Consider the following 24,990-nt stretch of genomic DNA (forward strand, 5'->3'; position numbering starts at 1 on the left):
ATTGCCTTCTGTACTTCTACGTTAAGCCGCAAGCGAAATTTTGGAGTTTGCTAGCTGGAGAATTATTCGGTTTGAAATTTAGTTAGGACCACAATTAAGACATTCCGAATAAGAATGACACTGGTATAGCGGGGTTTCCAACGTGGATGTGATTTCGTTACGGATTGGATTTAGATTATTGCGGAATTCGCTACGACCGCTTTTGTCGGGATTATTTCCCTTCGTTTTAAGCGGTTTCGTGTTAAATATAGACGGAATGCTCAGTCTGTTCGAGCAATTATGGTGAGATTGAAGGATTCAGTGAAAGGGTATAAAAACTTTAAAAGCCAAGGTGGATGGATAGAACGTTATAAAACTAAATGAAAAAACATTAAATTTCACTTCCTAATCAATAATTATAATTCATATCTGATCCTAATTAACTTTCATCTCCACTATGAAGATTTTCATCCACTTCATTATAACTCTGGAAGAATTTGGTATTTCTTTTCTATTGTTATGTCCCATATTTATACAGTTACACAGATATTTGATCCTTAGTGTTTGAATCACTTTTCTTTTAAATATATTCAGGATTCAATAGCAGAAACTCGAACCAGTAGGAATAGAACATTCGGCAAATAATTTCTAAACGACTAGAAGAATCTAGTGAAATATGTACTAAAACTTAGGGATGTTTTTGTAAACTTATCCATTTTGCAGCTAATCCGCTGAGCCTTGTTTTTCAAGGAAAGCCAATGAAGACCAAGTTATGAAAGTAATCGATTTTAAATTTTTACATGAATAGTTGGTTTGTTACATGGACCACACTGTATTAGGCTCTCATGATAAGAAGAAAAAAACTATTGCAAAGCAATACTCGAGACAAAGATGAAACTTATCTTTATAAGTGACGTGTGACATGGAAGTGACGGATGTTAGGTCATTCACCAATTAGTCACGTGACCACACATCACGATGCTGACTAAATTGTTGCGGTCACTGTCAAATAACGTTTCATATGTTTTGGCACAAGTATTATTTACAATATTTAGCTGTGTTTTTGTCTAGAACTTGGACTGGCAATGGTCTTCTCATCTTATTCGGATTTTTATGTAAATTTTGAAATATCCGTACCTTTTAATAAAGAATAATGTAAAATTAAAAATATAAAAATTTTCTGCAGAAATTGCACATCAAATCTTCACTTTGGAGTATTTAATGTTCTTGTTCTCCCTGATGTCAAAACCCAACTATGGTGTTGAACACACCTACCATTTATGTGGAACCTAACCTCATCAGACATACTCATCTCAGTGTTTTGGGATTCAACCAAATTTGAGAAGAAAATTTCTTATGGTTTCTACAACAGGAAGCAATAAATAATTAGCTTGCTGCTAGAAATCTAATAATAATTTAGCAATAAACATTTTTTGTCTTTTTTACCTTAGTAGTAGTAGTAGTAGATGTTTCGTTCCTTTTTCCAATCTGTTCATCCTTTCAAAGATTCCCATCATCTTCTTCCTTGCTCTCTTGATCCCCAGAATTCTTCGTTCGCTCTATTGCTTCTTTATCTCTTTCATCCTCCCCGCTGTACTAGCTGTTAACCTGTCAGATCTCTCTCAGACTCATTATACTCATTAACTGAGTTAGTAGTTTTAAGTGCTTAAGACACTATCTTCTTGGCATTGGCTTTCTCAGCATTGGTTATTGAAAAACAGCATAGTGTTAACATTCTCACCAACAATCGCACATAAGTTCGTATATCCAAGAAGATTTAAGATTCACACGTGTACACGAGCTCACGTTATTTAATACGTGATTGCAACTACCTATTCGGTCAGCTTTCACATGACGTGCTCCACGTAATCGTTTTGATTCAGTCCCCGATCGCTTCGGTTGTAAATTTAAAAAATCATTCATAAATAACCCGAACCCATAAGTTAATTTAATCGTAATCGTGAGCGATCCTGAAATCGTGGGATATCTTCGAAACGCCCACCCGCGGGCGTGTGCCCGTTCTCAAGAAGTGGCCAAAGTGAAGCAGGCTGTTCTGAATTTATTGTTCTAAGATTGTGTGGATGGCGATGCGCCTTTTTGCCTTCAGCTTCATGCCCATCCCAACTTACAAAGGTGTTTACAATATTATTTGTAAAATAACTTAATTGAACGAAAGAAATGAGTTGCAAAGATAGGGAAAGGGATAGATCAAATCTAAGGAAATGGAAAATACCTATGATTTTAATTTCAAATCGAATTTACGTTTACATAAGTTGTAGATATACATTTAAATCGGTCGCCTACATTATAATTTGTATGACTTTGCCTTCTTCTCGTAATCAAACTACCTGTTAATTTCGTTAGGACCTATTCATAAAACAGAGTTGTCAGTTTACATATTTAGGAAGATTTGTGAACTGTTTTACTTGAAAATATTGTATAAATGAGGATTATGTTACGTCAATACGGATTCTTCAGAAGAAACACCAGTCTTGTGACAATACAAGAATGGAAACTTCAAAAAACATGACAAAGCATGAAAATGTCTAAACACAGACACTTCAGCAGACTGACTTACAAAGTGTATTTCCATCTTCACCTATCCCATTGATTTGTGATGGTCTTCTTGTGAATGTGATTTTCTATGAATAGTTTTCAAAACTAATAATGAGTGAACCAAAATTTGTATCCCAGTAACGTTCCATCAATATTGTTAGCGAAATAATATGTCAAAAAAAAATTCGCATACAGGGCGTGTTATGAATTTCTGCGTGCATATTAAAAACTAAACTTAAACTGCAAACTGCATGTAAAGTGCTTCCTAATTGAAATGCAGGCTTGTATCATTCTATTACACCCTCCTGCACACAAAAAACGAAAAAAAGTCTCGTTTTAATATTCCGGACACACGGGGACGAAACGAACTATAACTCACAATTAAAAAATCAATTCAAAACGCATTCGGCCCTATTAGACCAATTAAGGCAATTGACAACCGCAGTTAATTGAGTTAAAGGCGCTCGACAGGATTGAGTTGCCGTCGGTAATTGCATTATTCTTATTCAGGTCATGCTACTCCTTTTAAATATGCAACAGAGTGTTGCATATCTTACCGGACTTGTTCGTTGATTACAGTTTGTTGTTCTCGCCGCTGTAAATAGAGAAATATGGAAATCAAAACCTTGTATTTATAGCGAGAGGTGTATCTACAATTATGCCATATTGAAATTCAAATGAGACAGTGGTTTGTTTGTATTTTTCGTTATAGAATAATTTCTCTAGGTAAACAGTGTTTGAAATAAAAAATTACAACAAGTCTGTTGAGTGAACATCAAATGATTTTATTCAGATACCCTGTATATGCTTTACAAGCATTATTTTACTTTGCTAAGTGGTACAAACTTATTTAGAACTCTTTTATAATGGAAAAAAGTTTTAATTTTAACAATAAATTTGGCTTACTTCCTAAAAAAAAAAATGGGAGAAAACTAAAATAAACATTGTGGTTTTTGTCAAACATTTTTAATAATTCTGAATTTTGAAGGGAATTTGTTTTCCGGTTTCTGGGTTAGTTTTACTAAAACTACTAGACTAATAAAAAAACTAAATATTATATTATTTATATTTTATTAAATAATTTAAATTGATTATAATTTAATTTTTTTTTTCATTTTTTTTACTTACTTTTTCTACTTTTTTTATACTGCATTTTTAGAAATTGTTTAAATGAATTTTACAGGGTTGAAATTTTTCGATAAAATGTTGAGTTTTCCAAGTGGTTATCCTACGAATTTTCTTCTACATTTTCATTTTTGTCATAAAACTGCTATATAAAACAAAAATTATGTAGGTGGCTAAAATTATTTTAACTTCTAACAAACGCTGCAAATTCCCGTCTTCTTTTGTGCCCTTTTGACGTAGGATAGGTTACTATTAAGAATCAAGTGTCAAAAAAGTCAGAAATGCAATTCTAGCTTTCAAATTGGTCAAAATTTCTTAAAAATAAAAAGAAAAATTTGATTTAAAAAATGTTTACATCACCTCAATAGAGTCAAAACGATTTATTAAAATTAGTGCGGCGTTGCCCAAATGTTACTTGTAGGAAACTAGGAAAAATTATTTGGCTCAAACATTGGTTGCAATTGAATTTCAGGATCGAAATAATTGATATCTCAAGAACTGAAAATGCTATTTTGTTAAATTGAAGTTTATTATAAAAGTATTCAAAACTAGTACAAAGATGTAAAAAAAAGTTTTTTTGACAACACTCTTAACTTGTAATATAATTAAATGAAATTGAAATATAGAATAGTGGTTCAATTGCAATTGGACTAACCTGTACATATGTATATGTATAACAAATAATAAAATGTTTTGCTTAATTGTCTTCTTTTATTTACAGAGATCTGCAAGGAAACAACATCACAGCCATCTACGAATCAGACTTCCAAGATCTGTCCAAGCTAAAAATATTGTAAGTACTTCCACTGTATTATAATTTGTATTGGTTCCAAACACCTGAAAATAAATTTTAATTAATATAACAGCAAAAAATTATTTATGTTAGTGTTGTTATGTGCAAAATTTTTAAAATTGATTTGCAATAAGGTGGCATTTTTAATGATTACATTATATTGAATTTACATTTTGTTTTTTTTTTATTTATTGTAGGCAGCTTTCAAACAACCAAATAATTAAAATAGAAAAGGACTCTTTTCAGGATCTCGCAAGTTTAGAACGATTGTAAGTAAAGAAAGAGGTGTCAGAGGGTACTTAGTCGCTTTATAAAATTGCGTCCTCTTTCAAAGCCTCAATGGTTTGTTTTTAAGGCAACGTGGTATTCTTTATGAACATCTCGACTAAATAAAGCGTTAGCAGATACTAAGAACCCAAATCCCTGTACATAATACCTTATTGTGGCCTCCCACCTTCGCGTCCAACCGACATGAGCACTTAATATCCCAAACGACACTTTTGACGTTTAAGGTAAATTTTATTGCCACACCGTATAACAATGTCATTTAAATCCTGTTTTATCTTTTGAACAAAATGGCGTGTGGGTGCAGAACAACTTTTGAATGGTTTTCTGTAATAAGGATAGAATGGACTCTTTTTAAGTTCGTCTTTTATTTAGTGTTTTGTGAGACAAAACCCACAGTGGCTTTTATTCGCTCATTGCTAAGAAGAGAGGACGCAATTTTAACCTGCAAAATGTACATAGAGTGGTGTCTTTATTGCTAGCTTAGACTGAAAAGTGTTTCCTGTTTTTCTTTTTTTATAGACGCCTGAACGGAAACGGCCTGAAAATATTCCTGACAACTTATTTGTTCCTGTTTTTAACTTGTTTCGTTTGTAAGTAATAAGGATATTTAAATGTTTGATGTATCGTTCACAACTATCTTTCATTTCATTCTAATTTACACCATTATTAGAGCCTTTCATGTGTCTTCTCGCTTTCCTCCTAAAACTCGCTGTTTCAGGCTTACATATTTCTGATATTACCCGATATTTAATGCATGACTTCATTCTTTACTACAAAATATGTTATATTACCTAATACGTTTCCGATGAAACCTATTAATTGCATTATAATTACTAAAGCTATTATTAATAAATAAATAATAATTTTCCAGATAGAAGGACGAATCGAGCGTACTATTATAAATTCATTAGCTGGCCACCAAATTTGTGTATTTCAAACCGCTGATGGTCGATTATTTACTGGAATGTTCGTTATTAATTCGAACTTCCAAATAAAACTAACATCTATTTGTCACCTGACCGATAAAATGTTTGCGGCTGTTAATAATTTATTGGGAATCGTAGTGTTAACAGTTTAGCGTAAATGTCCGTTTAATGTTTTATTTGACTTGATTGATTATAGGCAGAAGTTGTTTACAATTGTACGTCCTCTGCTTTACTTTACTTGAAATAGTGTAGTAAGAAGCGGGGCTTTGTCCAAAAACCCCATTTTTGCAACATTAAAACAAATAAATTTAAATAGTGTTTTTCTAAATAAGAAATATAAAAGTATTTATTGTCTTGCTATCTTTATAATGTCTTCATATCTCTTTATTTACCCTCTTTTTTACAATTATTCTGTTTGGCATAGGTTATGTTAAGTCATTCAAATTTTGTGTCAAATTTTATACCTTTTCTATTTTTAAAACAAAACATTTCAGTTAACATGTCGATATATGATGTTTCACCTATTTTGGTTCTCTGCCTTTTGGTGTATTTTTCTGTTGATTATTTCCCTCATTGTACTAGCAGCCAATCAAATTCCGAGAACCTTTCTAGTTCCACCAATGGAAACCGTTTTATACTGATTAAATCTCTGGCTGCTAAAATTTAACAGTGATTAAACACCACCTACCTTTTTCGAATACGTTTTTGAAGAAAATTTGATATTAAACGAAACAGGATTTAGACACTTATAAAATTTAAGTTATCTTCTTCAATATTAACAATTAATAAATCACTGTAACGTAGTTTTCATTAAATAATTACATAAATTAAAATATTTTGACGTATGATTGTCAATTTGAAATGTAAACAAAAATATACATGACTGAACGAAAATCTGTCGTCTGCTGGGGTGAGTTCAATATTATCATTAATTTCATCACGTTTAGTTTAGTATTTGTGTTCTAACTAAGGTGTTTTCTTGTTAATAAACTAAAATGTGAGTTTTCAGGAAATAATCTTGACATATACCCCTCGGCGTTCACGTTTTATCACGTAAAATGTGCATTGGTAGGTTTTTTTGCAAAATTTTTCTTTTAGGCAAATGGTTTCGACTAAATAATTCTTTGGAAAAAATCCTTCGACCTGCGGTCTCAGGATTTTATCGTCGAATTATTTAGTCTCAATCATTTTCCAAGCAAAACTTTGCAAAAAATCACCTATGCACAGTTTACCCGATAAAACTTGAACGTCTCGGGATATAACCTATGAAAATTAACTGAAACATTAAGTTAACTATTCAAAATGATATTACTAATTTTATTGATATTGTAACAGTGTGCAGCATTAGTTTCATTAACAATTTGATAAAATAACAACACTTTAACATAAGTGATTTGATTGACAACGCCTCTAAACCAGTGAGTTTAGGGAATCTAATGGTAAAAATAATAACTCGTTTTTCTAGAATGTATCTTTTTTTCAAAAATTTGTTGCACAGTAAAGTTCTCTTCACAAATCTAGAAGCGTTAAATCTGGAGAGCTGGCAGGCCCCGTAGTGGAGCCTTATTCAATGTCCTGCCTGATTAAGTGAATCCAAGTGTTTCATGGGTAATAAATGAAATAAAGCAAAATTTTAGTAGTAGGACTAGTGGGTAAAAGTAAAGAACTAATTTTTTTGAAACTGCTGAAAGTAATAGATAATACCAAACTTTCAGAACCTTGTAAGACCATTAAAATCGAGACAAAAATACGGGGTGATATATTTAAAAATGACCACACTTTCGTATAATTATGTCACAATTTATTTTTGACAAATAAAAATCAAAAAAATTTAGGCATTAAAGAACTGTTGCAAATTTGCAATTAGAATGCTAAGCAGCCAAAAAAGCAATATTCATTAATTTTATTTAAAAATAAATGCAGTAACCAGACGTAACAAAAACGAAAACGAAAAAGGAGACCTTACAACTTCTCCTAGCGAAACACTTTCCAGGCGACAACGGCGCGAGCGATTTGGAGATCAAGGTCTGCCCTAATGGATGGGATTGGACCACGGCCGAAAGAGTCGTTAGTGATGACGCTATCAAATGGTCGGTGGACAAAGTCATACAAAAGGCCACTGTCACTATGTGTCATTTGCGCCGTACTCTGGAAAAAAACTGAGGCCTAAAACCACACCTTATGAGGTGGTTATACACGGACGTTATAAGGCCGAGGATCTGTTATGGTTCCTTGGTCTGGTGGCCAGCGATGGAGAAGGCCTTCGTGTCCCGGAAACTGGCGCGTTTGTAAAGACTAGCCTGTCTGGCAATAACCGGTGCAATGAGGACTACACCGAGTCTCGCATTAAACGCTCTGTCTGTTCTTCTGGGCCTTCCTGAGTTACCTCTGTGGATACGCAGGGAGGCCGATGCGACGCTGCAGAGGATGGAATGCGGCTCTACAAGGCGTGACAACCACCTGCGTCAAGGACATAGAAGTATAGCGGCCGCCATGCATCGGGATATTCCAATCCTGGGGGCAAAGATGGTCGCACCTCACGTAAGACTAAGGTTCGAAAGGAAGTTTAAGGTAGAAATCCCAACCAGGAAAAGTTGGGATAGTAGGTCAGTGACTTCTCGAGAAGGGGTGCAAAGCTGGTACACCGACGGCTCAAAGTTTCCCAATACGGGATGGTCCGGGGCGGGAGTGTACCGACAAGACACCAACAAGGGGGCATAATTTTCGCTGGGGGGGTGGACGACCATCTTTCAGGCGGAATTGCTTGCAATCCTCGAGGTCGTCACAAGCAAGGAAGTTACAGAAGGATGAGAGGGAGTGATCGAGATCTACTCCGACAGTCAGGCTGTCCTAAAGACACTTTGTAGTGCCAGGATGGGCAACAGACTAATTCAGGAATGCTGGGATGCCCTGAACAAAGTGGCAGAGCAGAAGCAGGTAAACTCAGTGTGGATTCCGGCACATATGGTGTCTGCGTGAAACGAGCAGGCCGATGCACTGGGCCGGCTCGGGTCTTCTGAGAGTCCAATAACAGCCGAACTTCACATAGGATTAAGCAACAGACAGGTAGAAAGCGCACTAAGTGATTGGGCGCTTGAAGGTACCACAGAGACGTAGTGAAAGGCGGAAGGGTGCAGACAAGCCAAGGAATTGATTGGAATCCCAAGCGACGCCAAGGCAAAATCCAAATGGTTGATGTCAAGGAGTGACTGGGCCTTAAAAACACTGGTTGCGGTTCTGACAGGCCGCAACCAGTGTTGCATCTACTAGGAATTGGTGATAGCCCTGTTTGTTCACAATGTGGAACGGCGTAGGAAACATCATATTACCTATTAGGTCTGCCATCGCTGGTCGTCTATCAGGAGGCGCTTTCTTGTGGCCTCCACACTCTCCTACAGGGAACCGTCTTCCTTGGAGTGGGGACGGATCCTTGCCTTCGTCAGGGAGACGGGACGTCTGGGTGGCGTAGGTCAGGGGTGGTAAGGTGGGGAGGGTTTGAGGGGAAACGGCAAAAAGGGCCTTAAGGCCTACTCGCCGGACCTTTAAGGGTCACCCCGCATTATTACTACTAAGACAATTAACCAGAACAGTAAATACAATTTCATAGAAATAATTTTAAATGGTCTAATAGTCCAATATACCTATAACTAATTCAGTTGATGACAGCTTTGTTCGGGTGTATTTTTCTGAACCGTTTTTTGGACTGGTTTGGGCCATCTGCACGGATGGGATAAACATTGCTGTGTACTGATTTACGGGACTATGTACAAATTATCGTGCAAATGATGCAAACCCATATTCGAAACAGTTCAGAACCCAAACAAAGCTTATTTCCGATCTGGCAATTCTGCCGCAGAGTTTTAACCTACTTCATTTTATTGCGTTTTCTATCTTTATCTCGCGCATGCAATTATCCATGTTTCTCTGTCAGTTACATGGTTTTCCTATGGCCAGTTTTAGATTTATCACACCTGTACGTGATTTCTTTATTTGTTTCACTTCTTTATCTGTTAGAATCTATACTAATTTTTATACTTTCCATGTTTGATATTATCTGAATAGTCTCTGGTGTTGAAAATGTGGTTTGTCAGAGTGAAATATTGAAACGTACATAACATTCCTCTGAAAGCTAAATCATATTCCGGTTGGTATATACATCAGATTGATATTTATGATTAAACAATTCCGCTATTTAGCAATAGCGGCGTATTGAAATTAGTCCCAATAACACACAAATACGTTCATTAGGACTTCATCAACATAAGTGTCATGAATATACGTCGGACATTTATCATCGAACACAGTAGCGCAATTAAAACGCCGCTGTCCTATTTCGCGCATTAATTTTCGAAAATCAAAACCCATCGGCCGGGCCTGTTCTCGCGCCACTATTTGTCAGCAATATTTAATGAGGTCCTATTTGTCTTTTTGAATTGTTTTGGGCGGGTTAAAAATTTCACAATACCGGCCTGCATAATTAATAAATAATCAACAATTACCCGGCAGCTATGCTGCCCATAAATCACAATTAATTATTAAAATTGGGGAACTACGGGCCAACGAAAACGGTTAATTTGCTAGTCTATAGAGGAAGTTTGGGATACAGCCTATAAGCCGGGATTTAATGTGAACTAGGGCATTGTTCGAGTGGGTTCGATTGCTTTTGCTGTTGAGAATTTTGTGTTTTGCAGTAAATTACTTAACTTAGAAACTAGGTGAACTTAACCAGCCATTCTCTATTGATTAACAAACATTCAACATGCAGTCTTTCATCAGCTTACAAAAAGGGTGATGGATGAGTTTTGATCTGTAAATCATGTCTTGTGGCAAACATTTGCTTAGTATGAAATAATCTCACTCCTTAGGGGTTTCGGGGCAAAATCGCTTTTCATTGGACGTTTTATGTAACAAACATTAAATAACAATGGATTTTCTTTTTCAGAGATTTGAGCCACAACCAAATTTCAGTGATCGGGAAGAAGACGTTAAAAGGAATTTTCAATTTAAAAAATCTGTAAGTACTCAAATCTGTATTTAATAATGAACACATGTTTTTATTTTAACGTTTTTAATATTATAGCCATCCAATATCTGAAATATGGTTCTTGACACAACAAAATTCTGACGAATTCTACCAATTTGGTTCCAATTCTGTCTTCAATGTTGCCAAACTGCAAATTCTATCAAGTTGACATAAATGAGTTATCCATGTTTCCACACTGACAAATTCTGCCAATTGGGTTCGAATTGTGTTCCAAATGTTACAAGACTGATCAATTCTACCAAATTGGCATAAATGGGGTTGGCCATGTTGCCTGTTGCATGGTTGGCCTGACATATTTTTACCAATTTGGTTCGAAATGGATCCTCAATGTTGCCAAACTGACAAATTCTACCAATCTGGTTCAAATCGGGTCCTCAATATTGCCAAACTGATAAATTCCACCAATTTGGTTCTAAATGTGTTCCGAATGTTTCCAACCTGACAATAACAATTATTGTCAATTAACAATTAACAATCTGGTACGAAATGGGTTTGTTGAGGCACCGCCCTCTGTACAAGAAAGCCAAGAAGGTGCATGCCAAAAATTCCAATATGGCCGAAATATGGGATTGACAGTTTGCATTTGTTTGTATTGTGGAAATTGAGTTTTTGGATGATTAAATTAATTTTTAAAGTTTAAAGTCAAGACTTGGGATTACTTGCCAAAGTAATTTTTGTTTGCTATTATATATTGTTGTTTATATGTTTGTTGTTCTAGTGAAAGTGTAGTTTGTGTTCATTTTATTGTGTTATCACTATTGTTATTGTTCCTTCATTGTTCTATACTTTGTTGTTGGTTTTTTAACTTAAATTCTATTGCCTCTACAATATGCCGTCACACTTGTTGTTTGCCAAATTGTAAAAGCAATTTGGAGAAAGGCCCAAAAGTGTCCTTTCCTTTCCAAAAGACCCTGCTCGAACCCAACAGTGGTTGAAAGCTTTGAACTGGAATGATTTTACTCCAACACAATACTCAGTGGTAAGTACAATATGCTTTCTCATTCAGTAAACTTATTGCCTCTTACATACATAAGTGAGTTAAATTTTGAGGCCGCCTGCATTTTGAGAGCAACAAAGGTTTACTCTGAAGAAACAGGACAGCTTTTAGAAGTTTCATTGGCACATTTACATTTTAAAAGAAAGGTCTTGGTAATAATATAAAACCCATTTACCACTTTTGCTTACCTAGATTCAAGGATTTCCAAATTTTCTTTGATTGAGCAGTTTTTACATTAGTTTGTTGTACTTTCCAAGACAAAGGGTTCTCACCAAACTTGCTTTGGCTGGACTTTATTGGATATAAAAAGCCATATCTATACATATCTGGATCAGGAATGAAGCGTTCTTTGATTTTTCACTCACAACTTCTAATCAACTACACGAAAAAAAAAAAAAAACATATCTTCTACTGCATCTCCATAGGTTTGTGTACAAAAAAAAATCCGATAACGCCGCCATTAAAATGACATTCTAGGCTTTCTTGTAAAGAAGGCGGTGGTTGAGGCCATTTTGCATGTTGCTACATTTTTGACGTGAACCAAAAAGCAGTATTTAAAGCTTGACAGGCGTCAATTTTTTTTAGATTAAAATGTTTACTAAATGTATACATAAATAATTTTATTGTGAAATAAACTCCAGTAAATGAAAAATCGATCGTGCAAGTCATTTTAGTCTAGACTATCTAGGAAAAGATTGCAGTGACGTTCCAAGTTTGGTTATAAGAAATATGAAAATTTTATTGGTTCCTCGTAAATATCTCTGCATTCCGATTACATTAAGAAAACTAACCTAACTTGACCATAACGTTAAAGTGATGTAACTTTTGACGTCACTGAAACTTTACCCTTGACAGACTTTACATTAAAAATACAAGAATGTTTACAAGGACTATAAAATACAAGTTTTTTTTGTAAACTCAAAGCTCGTGTTTTGACAACAAATTTGCTTTTATTGACCAAATGATCCTGCATTAGATTACTAATTAAGGTATTTATTCATAAAATTTTCTTTCTTTTTTTTTTGTTAACTGATGCCCGTAACCATTACTGCAACAAGAAAACTTGTTCTAGAATAACATACTATAACTCAAATTTTAGTATAAACGACTGAATTATTTTCTTAACTGATACATTTTATATGTAGGTTTTTCCATTTATTCTTATTACTTTTAAGTTAGGTTTTATTAATAAAAATATTTTGATAAAATATATGAGCAAGTTAAATTTACTTTATTATTGACATATTTCTCAAATATTAGGTTTGGAATATAATTAAAAAGAAGAAATAAGTACAATAAAAATAAACCGTCTACACGTAATTTTTTTTTTTTTTTTTTGTAAGCAAGCCTTTGTCTTTTACAGAAACATTTATCGTTTAGAAACCTGAAATTTCAACCATAATTGGTACCTTATTTAAGTGTATCAATTTTTGTACTAGTTTTGATCCAACTAAATGAATGGATATAGCTTGATTGAAGGTCAACAAAATACTCCAATAACATCAATAATAGTTAAGACCGCAATAAAAGTCTAAATATAATTAGCAAACGTTTTTATTTTAGGCAACTGGACAATAACAAAATAACATGCATAGACGAGTCGGCACTTCGGGAATTTAAGGATTTGGAAGTGTTGTAAGTATTTCTGTTATATACCACTTTATTTAAATTTGTCTCAAATGAATATTCTTTACAGAATATTGAAAACTTAGAATATCATATTTTTAAAAAGCAAAAGTTTACGTTTGATGTCTTTGTTTTGTTGTTTACTCTGAAAATTGTTGTTGCAAAAATGGTTAGATGAACAAGTGATCATCATGAAAACTACTATAAAGTTGATTCACTCTGTTCAAAAGCAAAAGACGGTACTTTCGTAATTTTCAATTTACAATAAAAATATTAATTATTTACAAAAGTAATTAAAATGAGATTTATTTACTACAGGTGTGGAAAATTATAAATTATCCACAGCCAATAGAATAACCACATTAAACTGAAAAGTAGTTACAAATTAGAAACTTAAACTAGTTTGATTTATTTTTCGCAAAAACCAAGGATTTTCAATTATTAAAACCTACGCCTTTCATAACTTCACTAAGTACTCATATTTCCAGTCATTTTGTATATTTTTTTAATATATGGTTCACTAATAAATTAATTTGCAGAACCTTGAACAACAATAACATAACATGGATCGGCAAAGATTTACTAGCAAATGCATTTCGACTGAGAACTTTAAGATTAGCAGAAAATCTTTTGCATTGCGACTGCAATTTAGCTTGGTTAGGACGGTATTTAAGACACTCGTCCAGACTGGCTCAGTACACCCGGTGCTACTCCCCTACACACTTAAAGGGTCAGAATGTGGCTGACGTGCAAGACCATGAGTTTAAATGTTCAGGTAACAGTTTTTATTGGGAATGTTTAAAGGTTGGAGTGTAAGAGTTATTTTAGGTCTGGCGGAAAAAGCCGTAAGTGGAGAGTGCGTGAGCGAACCTCAATGCCCTCATCCATGCAGATGTGCTGATGGTATCGTCGACTGCAGGGAAAAAGGATTAACGCAAGTTCCCGATCATATGCCGGAAGCCACTACAGAAATGTAGGAATTATATTATGAAAACATGCAATGTACACGTTGACATTTCCGTTTTCTTTTCTTACAGACGACTGGAGCAGAATCAAATCACAAACATTCCAAATAAAGCGTTCTCCGTTTATAAAAGACTACGAAGAATGTAAGTGTGGTGTATTTCTCGTGGCGTGGCAGTAGTAAATCATTGTATTATCCCGGTTTTTCAGAGACTTGAGCAACAACAAAATCACGAAAATTGCTCCGGATGCTTTTCAAGGACTAAAAGGCTTGACATCTCTGTAAGTAATTTCCACCGGAAGAAAATTGGATTTTATTTAAGCGTCTCCATTTCTTGCAGAGTCCTTTATGGCAACAAGGTTAAGGACCTCTCTTCAGGAGTGTTTCAAGGATTAACATCTTTGCAATTACTGTAAGTTCAGTCAAAAAAAAACTTAAAGTAATACTCATTAATCACATTTTCAGTCTTTTAAATGCTAATGAAATCTCCTGCATACGACGAGACACTTTCAAAGACTTACACAACCTAAGCCTCTTGTAAGTCAAATTAGCTCAAATTGAATGGAAATTTTTAACAATATTCTTGCAGGTCGTTGTACGATAACAATATCCAATCTTTATCAAATGGAACTTTCGACTCTCTAAGAAAAATACAAACATTGTAAGTCGTCTTTTTAAAAAATTCACGCGTGTATTAAATGACGACATTTTCAGACATTTAGCTCGGAACCCTTTCATATGCGACTGCAACTTGAAATGGCTGGCCGAATATCTCCATAAGAATCCAATAGAAACGTCGGGCGCAAGATGCGAAGCACCGAAGAAAATGCAGCGTCGAAAAATAGAATCTATGAAAGACGAGAAATTCAAATGTAAGAGAAACGGTAATAAAAATGTCGTATTGTTTAAGAATTTATACGAACCAGCGTGCTTTTTTCGGTTGGAAGTTATACAACATAAAGTTGTGACTTTAAAAAGGACGGTTGTTGCAGTTCTTTAAATGCTTACTCAGTTTTGTGCTTTATACATGTTGCATTTATCTTTCCGGCACGTAAATTTTTTAACTTGCCATTTTTAGGTCAAGATGAATTATTTAGATCCAAGTACGTGGGCGAGTGTATGGTGGACATTGAATGTCCGGCCGATTGTTCGTGTGACGGGACAACTGTCGACTGTTCGGGACGAAACCTTAAAGAAATCCCAAGGGATATTCCACTGTATACTACTGAACTGTAAGTTACCTTTTTATAGTAAAAGGGATGAAAATTTAACGATAAGTTAAGCTTTTGGGTTTTTAGGTGAGAAAAGTAGATAAATATTGATAAAAATTAAATTACTTCCTTTCAACTTTAGAGTCCTTTCACATTATTGTTATCATAATGGAAAGTTTTGAAGTATTTTGATAAAGCAACTATTTAAAAAACACAATCTAAACTTGTAAAGCAGAAAATGTAATGTAATTTACTGTAATGTATTACTATTATTAATCCTTTTCTTACATATTTAATTCTGTAACCAACTAGAGACTTTTACATCACTTTCAGATTACTTAATGATAATGTACTAGAACGCATACACTCTGACGGCCTTTTTGGACGTTTACCTAACTTGGCAAAAGTAGATTTAAGACAAAATCTAATTGCTCGAATAGATGAAAATGCTTTCGAAGGAGCTTCCAAAATAACCGAATTGTAAGTTAAGATTATCCACATAATCACGGAATTTATTCTGTTCCTTAATTATTCTCAGGTTGTTATCTGAAAACAAACTAACGGAAATCCACAACAAAATGTTTCTTGGTTTACACAACTTGAAAGTACTGTCACTAAATAACAATCAAGTCACTTGTGTGATGCCTGGTTCGTTTGATCCTCTACAATCACTTCATACTTTGTAAGTATTTTTAATTTCCAAACCAAACTTCAATGGTTTAATATGTTATTTATAGAAATTTATTACAAAATCCCTTCGTTTGCAATTGTCACTTGGCCTGGTTTTCGGAGTGGTTGAAAAACAAAAGACTTAGCGGTTCTTCTCCCAGATGTGCATCTCCTGAAAGGGTTAAGGACGTTCTCATTAAAGAACTACCTAAAACTGAGTTTAAGTGTACCAGCGAGAACGACCAAGGTTGTTTGGGGGACAATTACTGTCCACCTCTATGCATTTGCACTGGTACAATTGCATTGCTCTAAATTAACAAAACCTAACAGTACTATTTTGCAGGAACTGTGGTTCGTTGTACCAGAGCTAGCCTGAAAGAAATTCCAAGGGGAATTCCAGCAGAAACATCGGAATTGTACTTGGATTTCAATCAAATTGAACGAATTCATTCTGATAGGATCAAACACTTAAAATCACTAACAAGACTGTAATAAGTTCTTTAAAATCGTAATACCTACCAAGTTAAAGTAATTATTTTTTTAGAGACTTAAGCAATAATCAAATTAGCATGTTATCAAATATGACCTTCCAAACGTTATCGAAACTATCAACGTTGATAATAAGTTACAACAAATTGCAATGCATCCAAAAGGGGTCTCTTCAGGGTTTGAAGTCTTTAAGAATATTGAGCTTGCATGGTAATCAAATAAGCTTGATTCCCGAGGGCACATTTGCAGGATTGAAGAGTATTAGCCACATGTAAGTTATACTATCATTATAAAGATAATGAAAATGTTGTTTCTGTTTTTTTATTCAGAGCTTTAGGTTCCAATCCTTTGTACTGCGACTGTTCACTAAGATGGCTCTCAGATTGGGTAAAGGTGGATTATGTGGAACCAGGAATCGCACATTGTGCTGCACCTGCAAATATGACGGATAAGTCTATTTTGAGTACTCCTTCATCAGCATTTGTTTGCAGAAGTAAGTCATGATAAAGTTTTTTCTTAATTTGGCTTTACTAGTCTGACAACCTCAGAAATTTCATTAGATCAGTGTGCGTTGTCGAAGTTTTCACTCAAGTTATGAGAGATGATTTGAATTTGTTAACAATCAATTACTATAACAACACTCAAATTAACTGGTACATATAACATTTTTTGTAGCTCAAGTTCCGTCATCAATTTTATCAAAATGTGACGCCTGCTACACATACCCATGTCAAAACAATGGAAAATGTCTTACACTACCTGAACATGACTACGAATGTAAATGCACTCCAGGCTACCATGGCAAAAATTGCGAGTTTATGATCGACGCTTGTTACGGCAATCCATGCCGAAATGAAGGAACTTGCAGGGTATTAGAAGAAGGGAGATTCAGGTAATATTCAATCAAATCTATTCAACTGTATAGAAAACTGTTTGTTTTAATTTAGCTGCGGTTGTCAGCCTGGCTTCACGGGACTTAGATGCGAAACAAACATTGATGATTGTGTGGAAAATAAATGCGAAAACAACGCCACTTGCGTAGATTTGGTCAACTCGTACGAGTGCAAATGCCTTAATGGATTCATGGGTAAGTGTACAAAAGACAATATTTTTATAAATTGACAAAACAGAAATGTATGTTGTTTACAATACTTGAGTGTTCAGAGTATTAAACACACATTATAATGGGTTGATGCTTGAAAAGCAAAATAATGTTTATAACTTATAACAGCACCGAACAAGTTTGCAGGCCATCATGAAAGGTGGCTTAGTCGTTATTGTTACAAATTGTTTTTAAAAATAACTAATGTCTTGAAAAATGTGGAAAACTAGCTTGCAATAGCAAAAAGCCTTAATTTATTAATTAATTAACTAGTTGTGTAAATTGCTTTCTATATTGACAGAAATTTTATCCTAAAACTTCAAACTAACTTTTTTCAAGCAGCTTGTTAAGTTGATTTAAGCAGCCATTTTTGAGTTCATTTCAATTTGAAAAAATGTATGTCCACGTCTGCAGTAACTATAAAAACTAGAAAAGTTTACAATCTCTGTTTTCTTGGTGACTTACCGTTTATTTAAACCAAAATTTCTATAACGCAACCGTTCTAACAGAGATTACATTATCAAAATTAATTAAAAAAAAATTATACTCTAAAGTTAGTAAAGCAGTTTGAAATTGATGTATAAACAATGAAATGCCAATACTTTGGTTTAAATATTTTTGAATCCGTAATTACACTTACAATTCTTATTACCTGCTATTCTTAAGTACTTGCGTTCATAATTTCAATTAATTTGCTTTCTTTTTTGACAAACTTCTTAACCACAATAGATGACAAAATAGACTTTACCCACAACCTCAGTGTAAATAGTTTTCCGTTACGTAATGACCCTCTTTACGCACAGTTGTTGTTTGCTATTAGATATACAGTGTGTCCCAAATTGGTTCTACATGTATATTGGGATCTCTGTAACCGTAAGAGCTACAGAGTCGGTTAAATGGGGAAAGTTTTAGAGAATTTTATGTGAAACTTATTTCCGGTTTTCAAATTAAATTATCTTTCTCCGTTTTCCGGAAAATTGGGAAAACGTCAGAGGCAGCATTTTAAACACTCTTTAACAAAGCGAAAGAGAGTTTTGAAACTAAAACATTATTAAGGCACTTTTTTACGTAGAATACGATTACGTAATTAGAAAAAATCTATTGTCATTGGTTTCCGAGATATGGATGATAACTTTGTAAGCCATCTTGAAGGCGGCCATAAGAATTTTAAGTTTCTTCTTAGTTTCAAAACTCTCTTTGGCTTTGTTAAAGAGTGTTTAAAATGCAGCCTCTGACGTTTACCCAATTTTCCGGAAAACGGAGAAAGATAATTTAATTTGGAAACCGGAAATAAGTTTCACATAAAATTCTCCAAAACTTTCCCCATTTAACCGATTCTGTAGCTCTTACCGTTTTCGGGATCCCAATACATGTAGAAGCAATTTGACAAGTGTTTATTATAAAGCTGTAAGAAAAGCGCACATTTTTAAGATCGGCCAAAAACTAACTGTTTTAACGCTGGAGAAAATTGATTTCGTTTCCATTTCTTGCTTTATCAAAGTATATTAAATGGAGATCATCGCGTAGTGCATTGTTTATACAGTTTTAAAGTTTTAAGTAGAAATTCCGGTTTGTCTAGAAAATCATCTGGAATAGCAAACACATTAAGTAATTCTACTGAAAGTACTACTTCCAATACCTACTTCCAATAATTCAACTGAGGTGTATAATAGCAATAATGTAACACTTGTCTAAGTCTCAACAAGCAATAAAACAGATACGCCATTTGTTCTTAATAACTGTAATATTACCATTGATCATTATTTTAAGAACAACACTAACAATTAGGTAACATGTTTTAGGGAATTTTTTTATTACATTATTATTTTTTCTTTAAAAAAATAATTATTTGAGTTGCAAAAGCAGGACTTTCCACTTGGTCGAAGATAAAGTATAGTACGTCACACGTGCTCTAAGGCATTTTACGCACTCATGTAATTACATGTAAAATGGAACACGTTTGGAAACTTTTATTATATGTTACTTACATTCTCTTGTTTGTTATCTGAAGAATAGCTTTTACGGATCTTAAGTGCATTACAGGAGAAATCAGTTCTATATTATATACTATAAAAATAAGTGGTGTTCTTTTCTTCACTCTAGGAGAATATACCACGTTAGTATGCAATTATTAGTTAAACCTTGGTATTACCTTTTATTTGAACCCCAGAAACATGGTGTTTTTAATCCTGGAATTTAACCCTGCCCTGTGTACAATTTTTTACAGGACACTATATCATCCTACATAGAATACCACACAAAACAGGACACTAAAAAATGTAACATAAGTATAGTCTACACTAACAATTCACTGAACACCATTAATTATGTATAGGAGAAAAAGTTAGAGGTTTCATTAAAATAATTGTCATTAAGATTGTACATTTCAGGCGAGTACTGCGAGCGAAAAATTCCCTTTTGCACTGAACAATACAATCCTTGTGAAAATAACGCTCGCTGTGTCGATCACGATAGTTATTATACTTGCGAGTGTCTACCTGGTTTTAAGGGCGAGAACTGCTCCTCCAACGTAGATGACTGCGAAAACCACATGTGCCAAGTACGTCTTAGACACACCGACAATTTTTTATTGTATTTGGAATTGTTTTGCAGAACGGGGCCACCTGCGTCGACGGCATAAACGAATATATCTGTAAATGTTCCGGAGACTTTACAGGAAAATTCTGCGAAATCAGCCCCATTGTGTCGATGATGTACCCACAAACCTCACCATGTCAGCACCACGATTGTGTGCACGGTGTCTGTTTCCAGCCTAGCGGCTTGAACGATTATGTATGCAAATGTGCACCAGGATATTCAGGTAAGTCACATCCACTTGAATCTAATTAACTTCACGACTATCAACACAGGCAAACGTTGTGAATATCTAACCAGTCTCAGCTTCACACACAACAATTCCTACGTGGAATTGGAACCGTTAAGGACCAAGCCAGAGGCAAACGTGACGATTGTGTTTGCCACCTCCCAAGAAAACGGCATTTTGATGTACGATGGAACCGACGAACATTTGGCCGTTGAACTTTTTAGTGGACGAATTAGAGTCAGCTACAATGTTGGCAACGATCCTGTATCTACAATGTACAGGTGAGTAAAAAAATCCAACTCTAGATATATTCCATGGCATTTCAGTACAGTGAGATATATCAGCTCAATTCCAGTCCATTCACAGCTAACGCAGCTGACTAGCAAGTTATAATAATACATAAAATTTAGCTATTCTATATTCACTAAAATTTCCATTCATTCGTCATCATGTAAATTAGAAATAGGATATACTTTTGGGTAATTATAAAATGATTCATGTCATCCTCAGTTTTGAAATGGTTTCGGACGGACAATACCACATAGCAGAACTATTGGCAGTGAAAAAGAACTTTACTTTAAGAGTGGATCGTGGATTAGCCAGAAGCATTATCAATGAAGGAACCAACGAGTACCTCAGACTCACCACACCGATGTTTCTGGGAGGGATACCACCCGAAGCATGGGGAAAAGCTGTTGGCGATTTTCATTTGAGAAACTTGACCAGTTTTCATGGTACGTTTAAGTATAATACATTTGTATAATACTACTAACGTAAAAACGCCATTAGGCTGCATGAAAGAAGTGTGGATCAATCACAAACAAGTAGACTTTGGCAATGCTAAAATACAACAGAAAGTCCAACCTGGATGTGGTATTATTGAGGACACGTTTGAGGACGACTTGCAGGTAATTACACTCTACAGGGTGGTCCAGTTTTAAATGTCAATAATTCACCAATCGATAGCCCATCAAAAAATAAATTGACATGCATTATGTCATTTTCCTGAAGAAGGCTTTTTTAAGGAAGACACCTCCAAAGTTCAGTTTAAAAAATCGTTTTTTTTGCTACAACCGTCAGACCGTTGGACCAATTTTGATCAACTTTGGAACAAGTAATTATGAAATGAGTACTCGTTATGTGATGTGAATGACATTCTTCAAAATTGTTTAAAAGCGTCGATACAAAATCTGGTCATCTGTGAGGTTTACGAGTTAATTTTTGACACTGAAAATAGTCAAAAAACAGGATTTTTGGACTAATGTTTACTGGCGTTTCGATTTTTTCAGTCTTAAAGCACAGTGAAACGTCTGGTCAATTTAATACTGACAAAGCGTGAAATGGCATGTTTAAGCCTATGAAAAATGTAAAAATAGTTTTTTAAGTCTGCTATGTCAAAAACTTGGTGTAGATAACCCTAAAACTCGATTTTCCAAGCTGAAGGCAGTTTTAAAGTCCTAAAAATAGTCCAGAGTTCTAAGAAAATGAAAAACAAAGTAAAAAACTTGAAAAGTAAGTCTTCAAGTCAATTTTCATGAATCTAATGTCAATATTCTGTATTTAAGACAATTTTCAAGACTAAAATATTGAAATGTATGTATTTTCAAATTATGAAAACTTATTTCAAATGCAAATTTTAAGCTTTTGATGTAACTTTTCAGAGTCACTTTTTGGTGTCCAAGTCAATTTTCAAGGTTGAAATGTGTGAATTTATAGTCAAAAATTCCAGATAAACTAGTTTTTCATGGCTACAATTGAATTTTCACTACTAACTTGCTACTAAATTGAAAAATCTTTCAATTTGTCTGGAAACTATGAAAACTGGCTACAAAGAAATTTTTTAAGCTTCTTAAGTCAATTTTCACCGTTTTCAAGACAAATTTTAAGTTGGGTTGGCTGGTTTTGGGTCTTAGGATCTAATAACTCAATTATCTCGTAAACAAAGTTTCAAATCAGAATTTTATAAGAGATACTTATTTTGTCAAACTGAACAAGTAAAAAAAACTGAAATTTTTGAAAAATATCCAGTGACGTAGAGAATAAGGCAGAAAAATTAAAACCATCTTTCTGTACTTACACCACTGGACAATTTCGACAAACGTCATTAACATCACATAATGAGTATTTTTTCATATGTATTTGTTCTAAATTTGATTCAAATTGCTCCAGCGGTCTGACAGTTATGACAAGAAACCGATTATTTATACTGAACTTTTATGGACTGTATTTTCCTTGAGAAGCATTTTTTCAGGAAAATGACATAATGTATGTTAACTTATTTTTTGATGGTGAATTATTGACATTCAAAACTGGACCACCATAGAATAAACAAATAAGTTGATTAAATCTTTGATAACAAATGACAGGAAGATGCAATGGATGGAATGATTGAAGAACCTCCTGCTCTGCCGCCAGATCCATGCATTAATCACAAATGTAAACATGACAGGTAAAATAATAAAATGTACTCTGGAGTGGTAGTAATCCAACATGATCACTATTTCAGTAAATGTGTTAGCAGCACCAGTGAAGAGTACTATTGTCGTTGTAGGCCTGGCTATAAAGGAAAATACTGTGAACAAATTGAAGATGAGTGTAAGTATCTTTTATAAATCATCCTATGGCTACTGTTCTAATACAATCATGCTAAAACTTTAAAGCGTTTCTCAAAGCTGACTTGTAAAAATTTGTTTAATGAAAATTTGACTTGATGACTGAAATATAAAATATCAAAATATTTTGTTTTGCAGCTCCAACATGTAAAAAAGAACAGGTCAGAGAGTATTACTCTGAAAATGGATGCCGATCTAGAAAACCCCTAAAAATTGCGAAATGTATCGGAACTTGCGGGTCAAGCTGTTGCCATGCTAGAAAGAGTAAAAGACGAAAAGTATGGATTGTTTAAAACTTTAAACAATATAAAAATGATAACTGTGATCGTTTTAGGTTCGTTTAATATGCCCCGACGGAACTCGATACACCAAAGACATTGACGTAGTGCGTAAGTGCGCCTGTACCAAAAAATGCTACTGACTGTCGTCCGCTGCTACATACAATTCTAACGAAGTTCTATCACGACAAAGCGCTACGAACGGACGCACGCTGATTGCCCGAGAATATTCCACGATTGACGATAACGCTCAGAACGATCCGTTTTTCTTAGCTCAGACCGATCCGGAGCAAGACGACGGACCCAGAATGGCGCCGGTGGTTCAGAATCCCGAAGCTCAAACAGTCGAAGGTGTTAAATTGACATTTATTGTGCCTAACGAAACTGAGACTGGTGAGCATTTGAATGGTTTGGTCGTTCAACATATTGACGAGAGCCAGTTTGAGGATGCCAAGAAGGAAAGGATTGTTTTGGTAAGCATAGAAATGGAAAATTTTCAGACATTTATTTTTGAAGAAAATGCACAATTATTTTAGGAGATTTTTGTGCTGTGTTTTAAAAATATTTTCATTTCCTGTTTTACAGGAAGTTGATGTCAACTTGCTTATTTTAATGGGAACACCCTGTATATTATTGTATTTTTGAATAGTCCTATAGATTTAAATTGTTTTTCATGTATCATATCCTATAATCTATCTATAACGGATTTCGAGATATTGACGATTGAAAAATGACACTTTCAGGTTTTCAAGTGTCATAACTCCTAACCAGAATGAGATAGAGCAAAACGGCTTGCATGTTTTTATCTTAACTTTTTGACATTTTTTTTTTAATTTTGACAGGTGTTAAAGATTTTGTCAGTAAAAAAATTGACACCTGTCAAATTTTCTGATAGGTCCACGTAAACGATCTCAAGAAGTTGAGATAAGAACATGCAAGCCATTTTATTCTACCTTATTCAGATTAGGAGGTATGACACTCCAAAAACTAAAAATGTAATTTTTCAAACGTTAATATTTCGAAATCCGTTATAGATAGATATAGGTTATGATGCAAAACATTTCAAATCTATAGGACTATTCAAATATACAATATGTACAGGGTGTTCCATTTAAAATAAGCAAGTTGACATCTACTTCCGGTTAAACCGGAAGTGACAGAAAGATGAAAATATTTTTAAAATATAGCACACATCGAATTTATTTTACTTCCAAAATTTTATATTTCTATTAATATTTGATCCTGATAAACTTTTAATGAACTGTTTGGGTGGCTAACCATGTATACTATAGACTACAAGCCATACTGTGAATTGTCATAACTGTCAATAATACCAAATTTAAGGTTTTAAAACTAGCTAAGTCATTTAATCTCAGCACTGCTAAATTTAACATCACAGAGTTACGAATAAGAGTTTATGGGGTGATACAGTTTCACGGAACTATTTAATGAATTTTAACAATTATGACAGCTGGCAGGTAGCCACCCGACTATAAGCCCGTCATTA

The 24,990-nt window shown here is 34.3% G+C and overlaps 1 protein-coding gene across 1 annotated transcript in view; it reads left to right on the forward strand.

Moving 5' to 3' along the window:
- sli (slit guidance ligand) overlaps positions 1-24,990 on the forward strand; it is a 216,990-nt gene that overhangs the window by 189,187 nt on the left and 2,813 nt on the right. Inside the window, 32 exon segments of the mRNA XM_081972391.1 lie at positions 4,382-4,453; positions 4,651-4,722; positions 5,261-5,283; positions 5,286-5,331; positions 10,610-10,681; positions 13,272-13,343; positions 13,874-14,109; positions 14,163-14,307; positions 14,372-14,443; positions 14,508-14,579; positions 14,639-14,710; positions 14,764-14,835; positions 14,888-14,959; positions 15,013-15,170; positions 15,377-15,530; positions 15,843-15,989; positions 16,048-16,191; positions 16,247-16,470; positions 16,522-16,666; positions 16,723-16,938; positions 16,997-17,160; positions 17,343-17,559; positions 17,615-17,754; positions 20,160-20,329; positions 20,383-20,590; positions 20,640-20,874; positions 21,104-21,327; positions 21,383-21,501; positions 22,960-23,042; positions 23,100-23,188; positions 23,344-23,483; positions 23,540-23,956. Of these exon segments, the coding sequence (XP_081828517.1) occupies positions 4,382-4,453; positions 4,651-4,722; positions 5,261-5,283; positions 5,286-5,331; positions 10,610-10,681; positions 13,272-13,343; positions 13,874-14,109; positions 14,163-14,307; positions 14,372-14,443; positions 14,508-14,579; positions 14,639-14,710; positions 14,764-14,835; positions 14,888-14,959; positions 15,013-15,170; positions 15,377-15,530; positions 15,843-15,989; positions 16,048-16,191; positions 16,247-16,470; positions 16,522-16,666; positions 16,723-16,938; positions 16,997-17,160; positions 17,343-17,559; positions 17,615-17,754; positions 20,160-20,329; positions 20,383-20,590; positions 20,640-20,874; positions 21,104-21,327; positions 21,383-21,501; positions 22,960-23,042; positions 23,100-23,188; positions 23,344-23,483; positions 23,540-23,626 (4,162 nt within the window). The 3' untranslated portion in view covers positions 23,627-23,956.

This window comes from Ips typographus, linkage group LG2, assembly GCF_016097725.1.
Source record: "Ips typographus isolate SLU linkage group LG2, UJ_Ityp_2.0, whole genome shotgun sequence".
NCBI classification, from domain to species: Eukaryota; Metazoa; Arthropoda; class Insecta; order Coleoptera; family Curculionidae; genus Ips; species Ips typographus.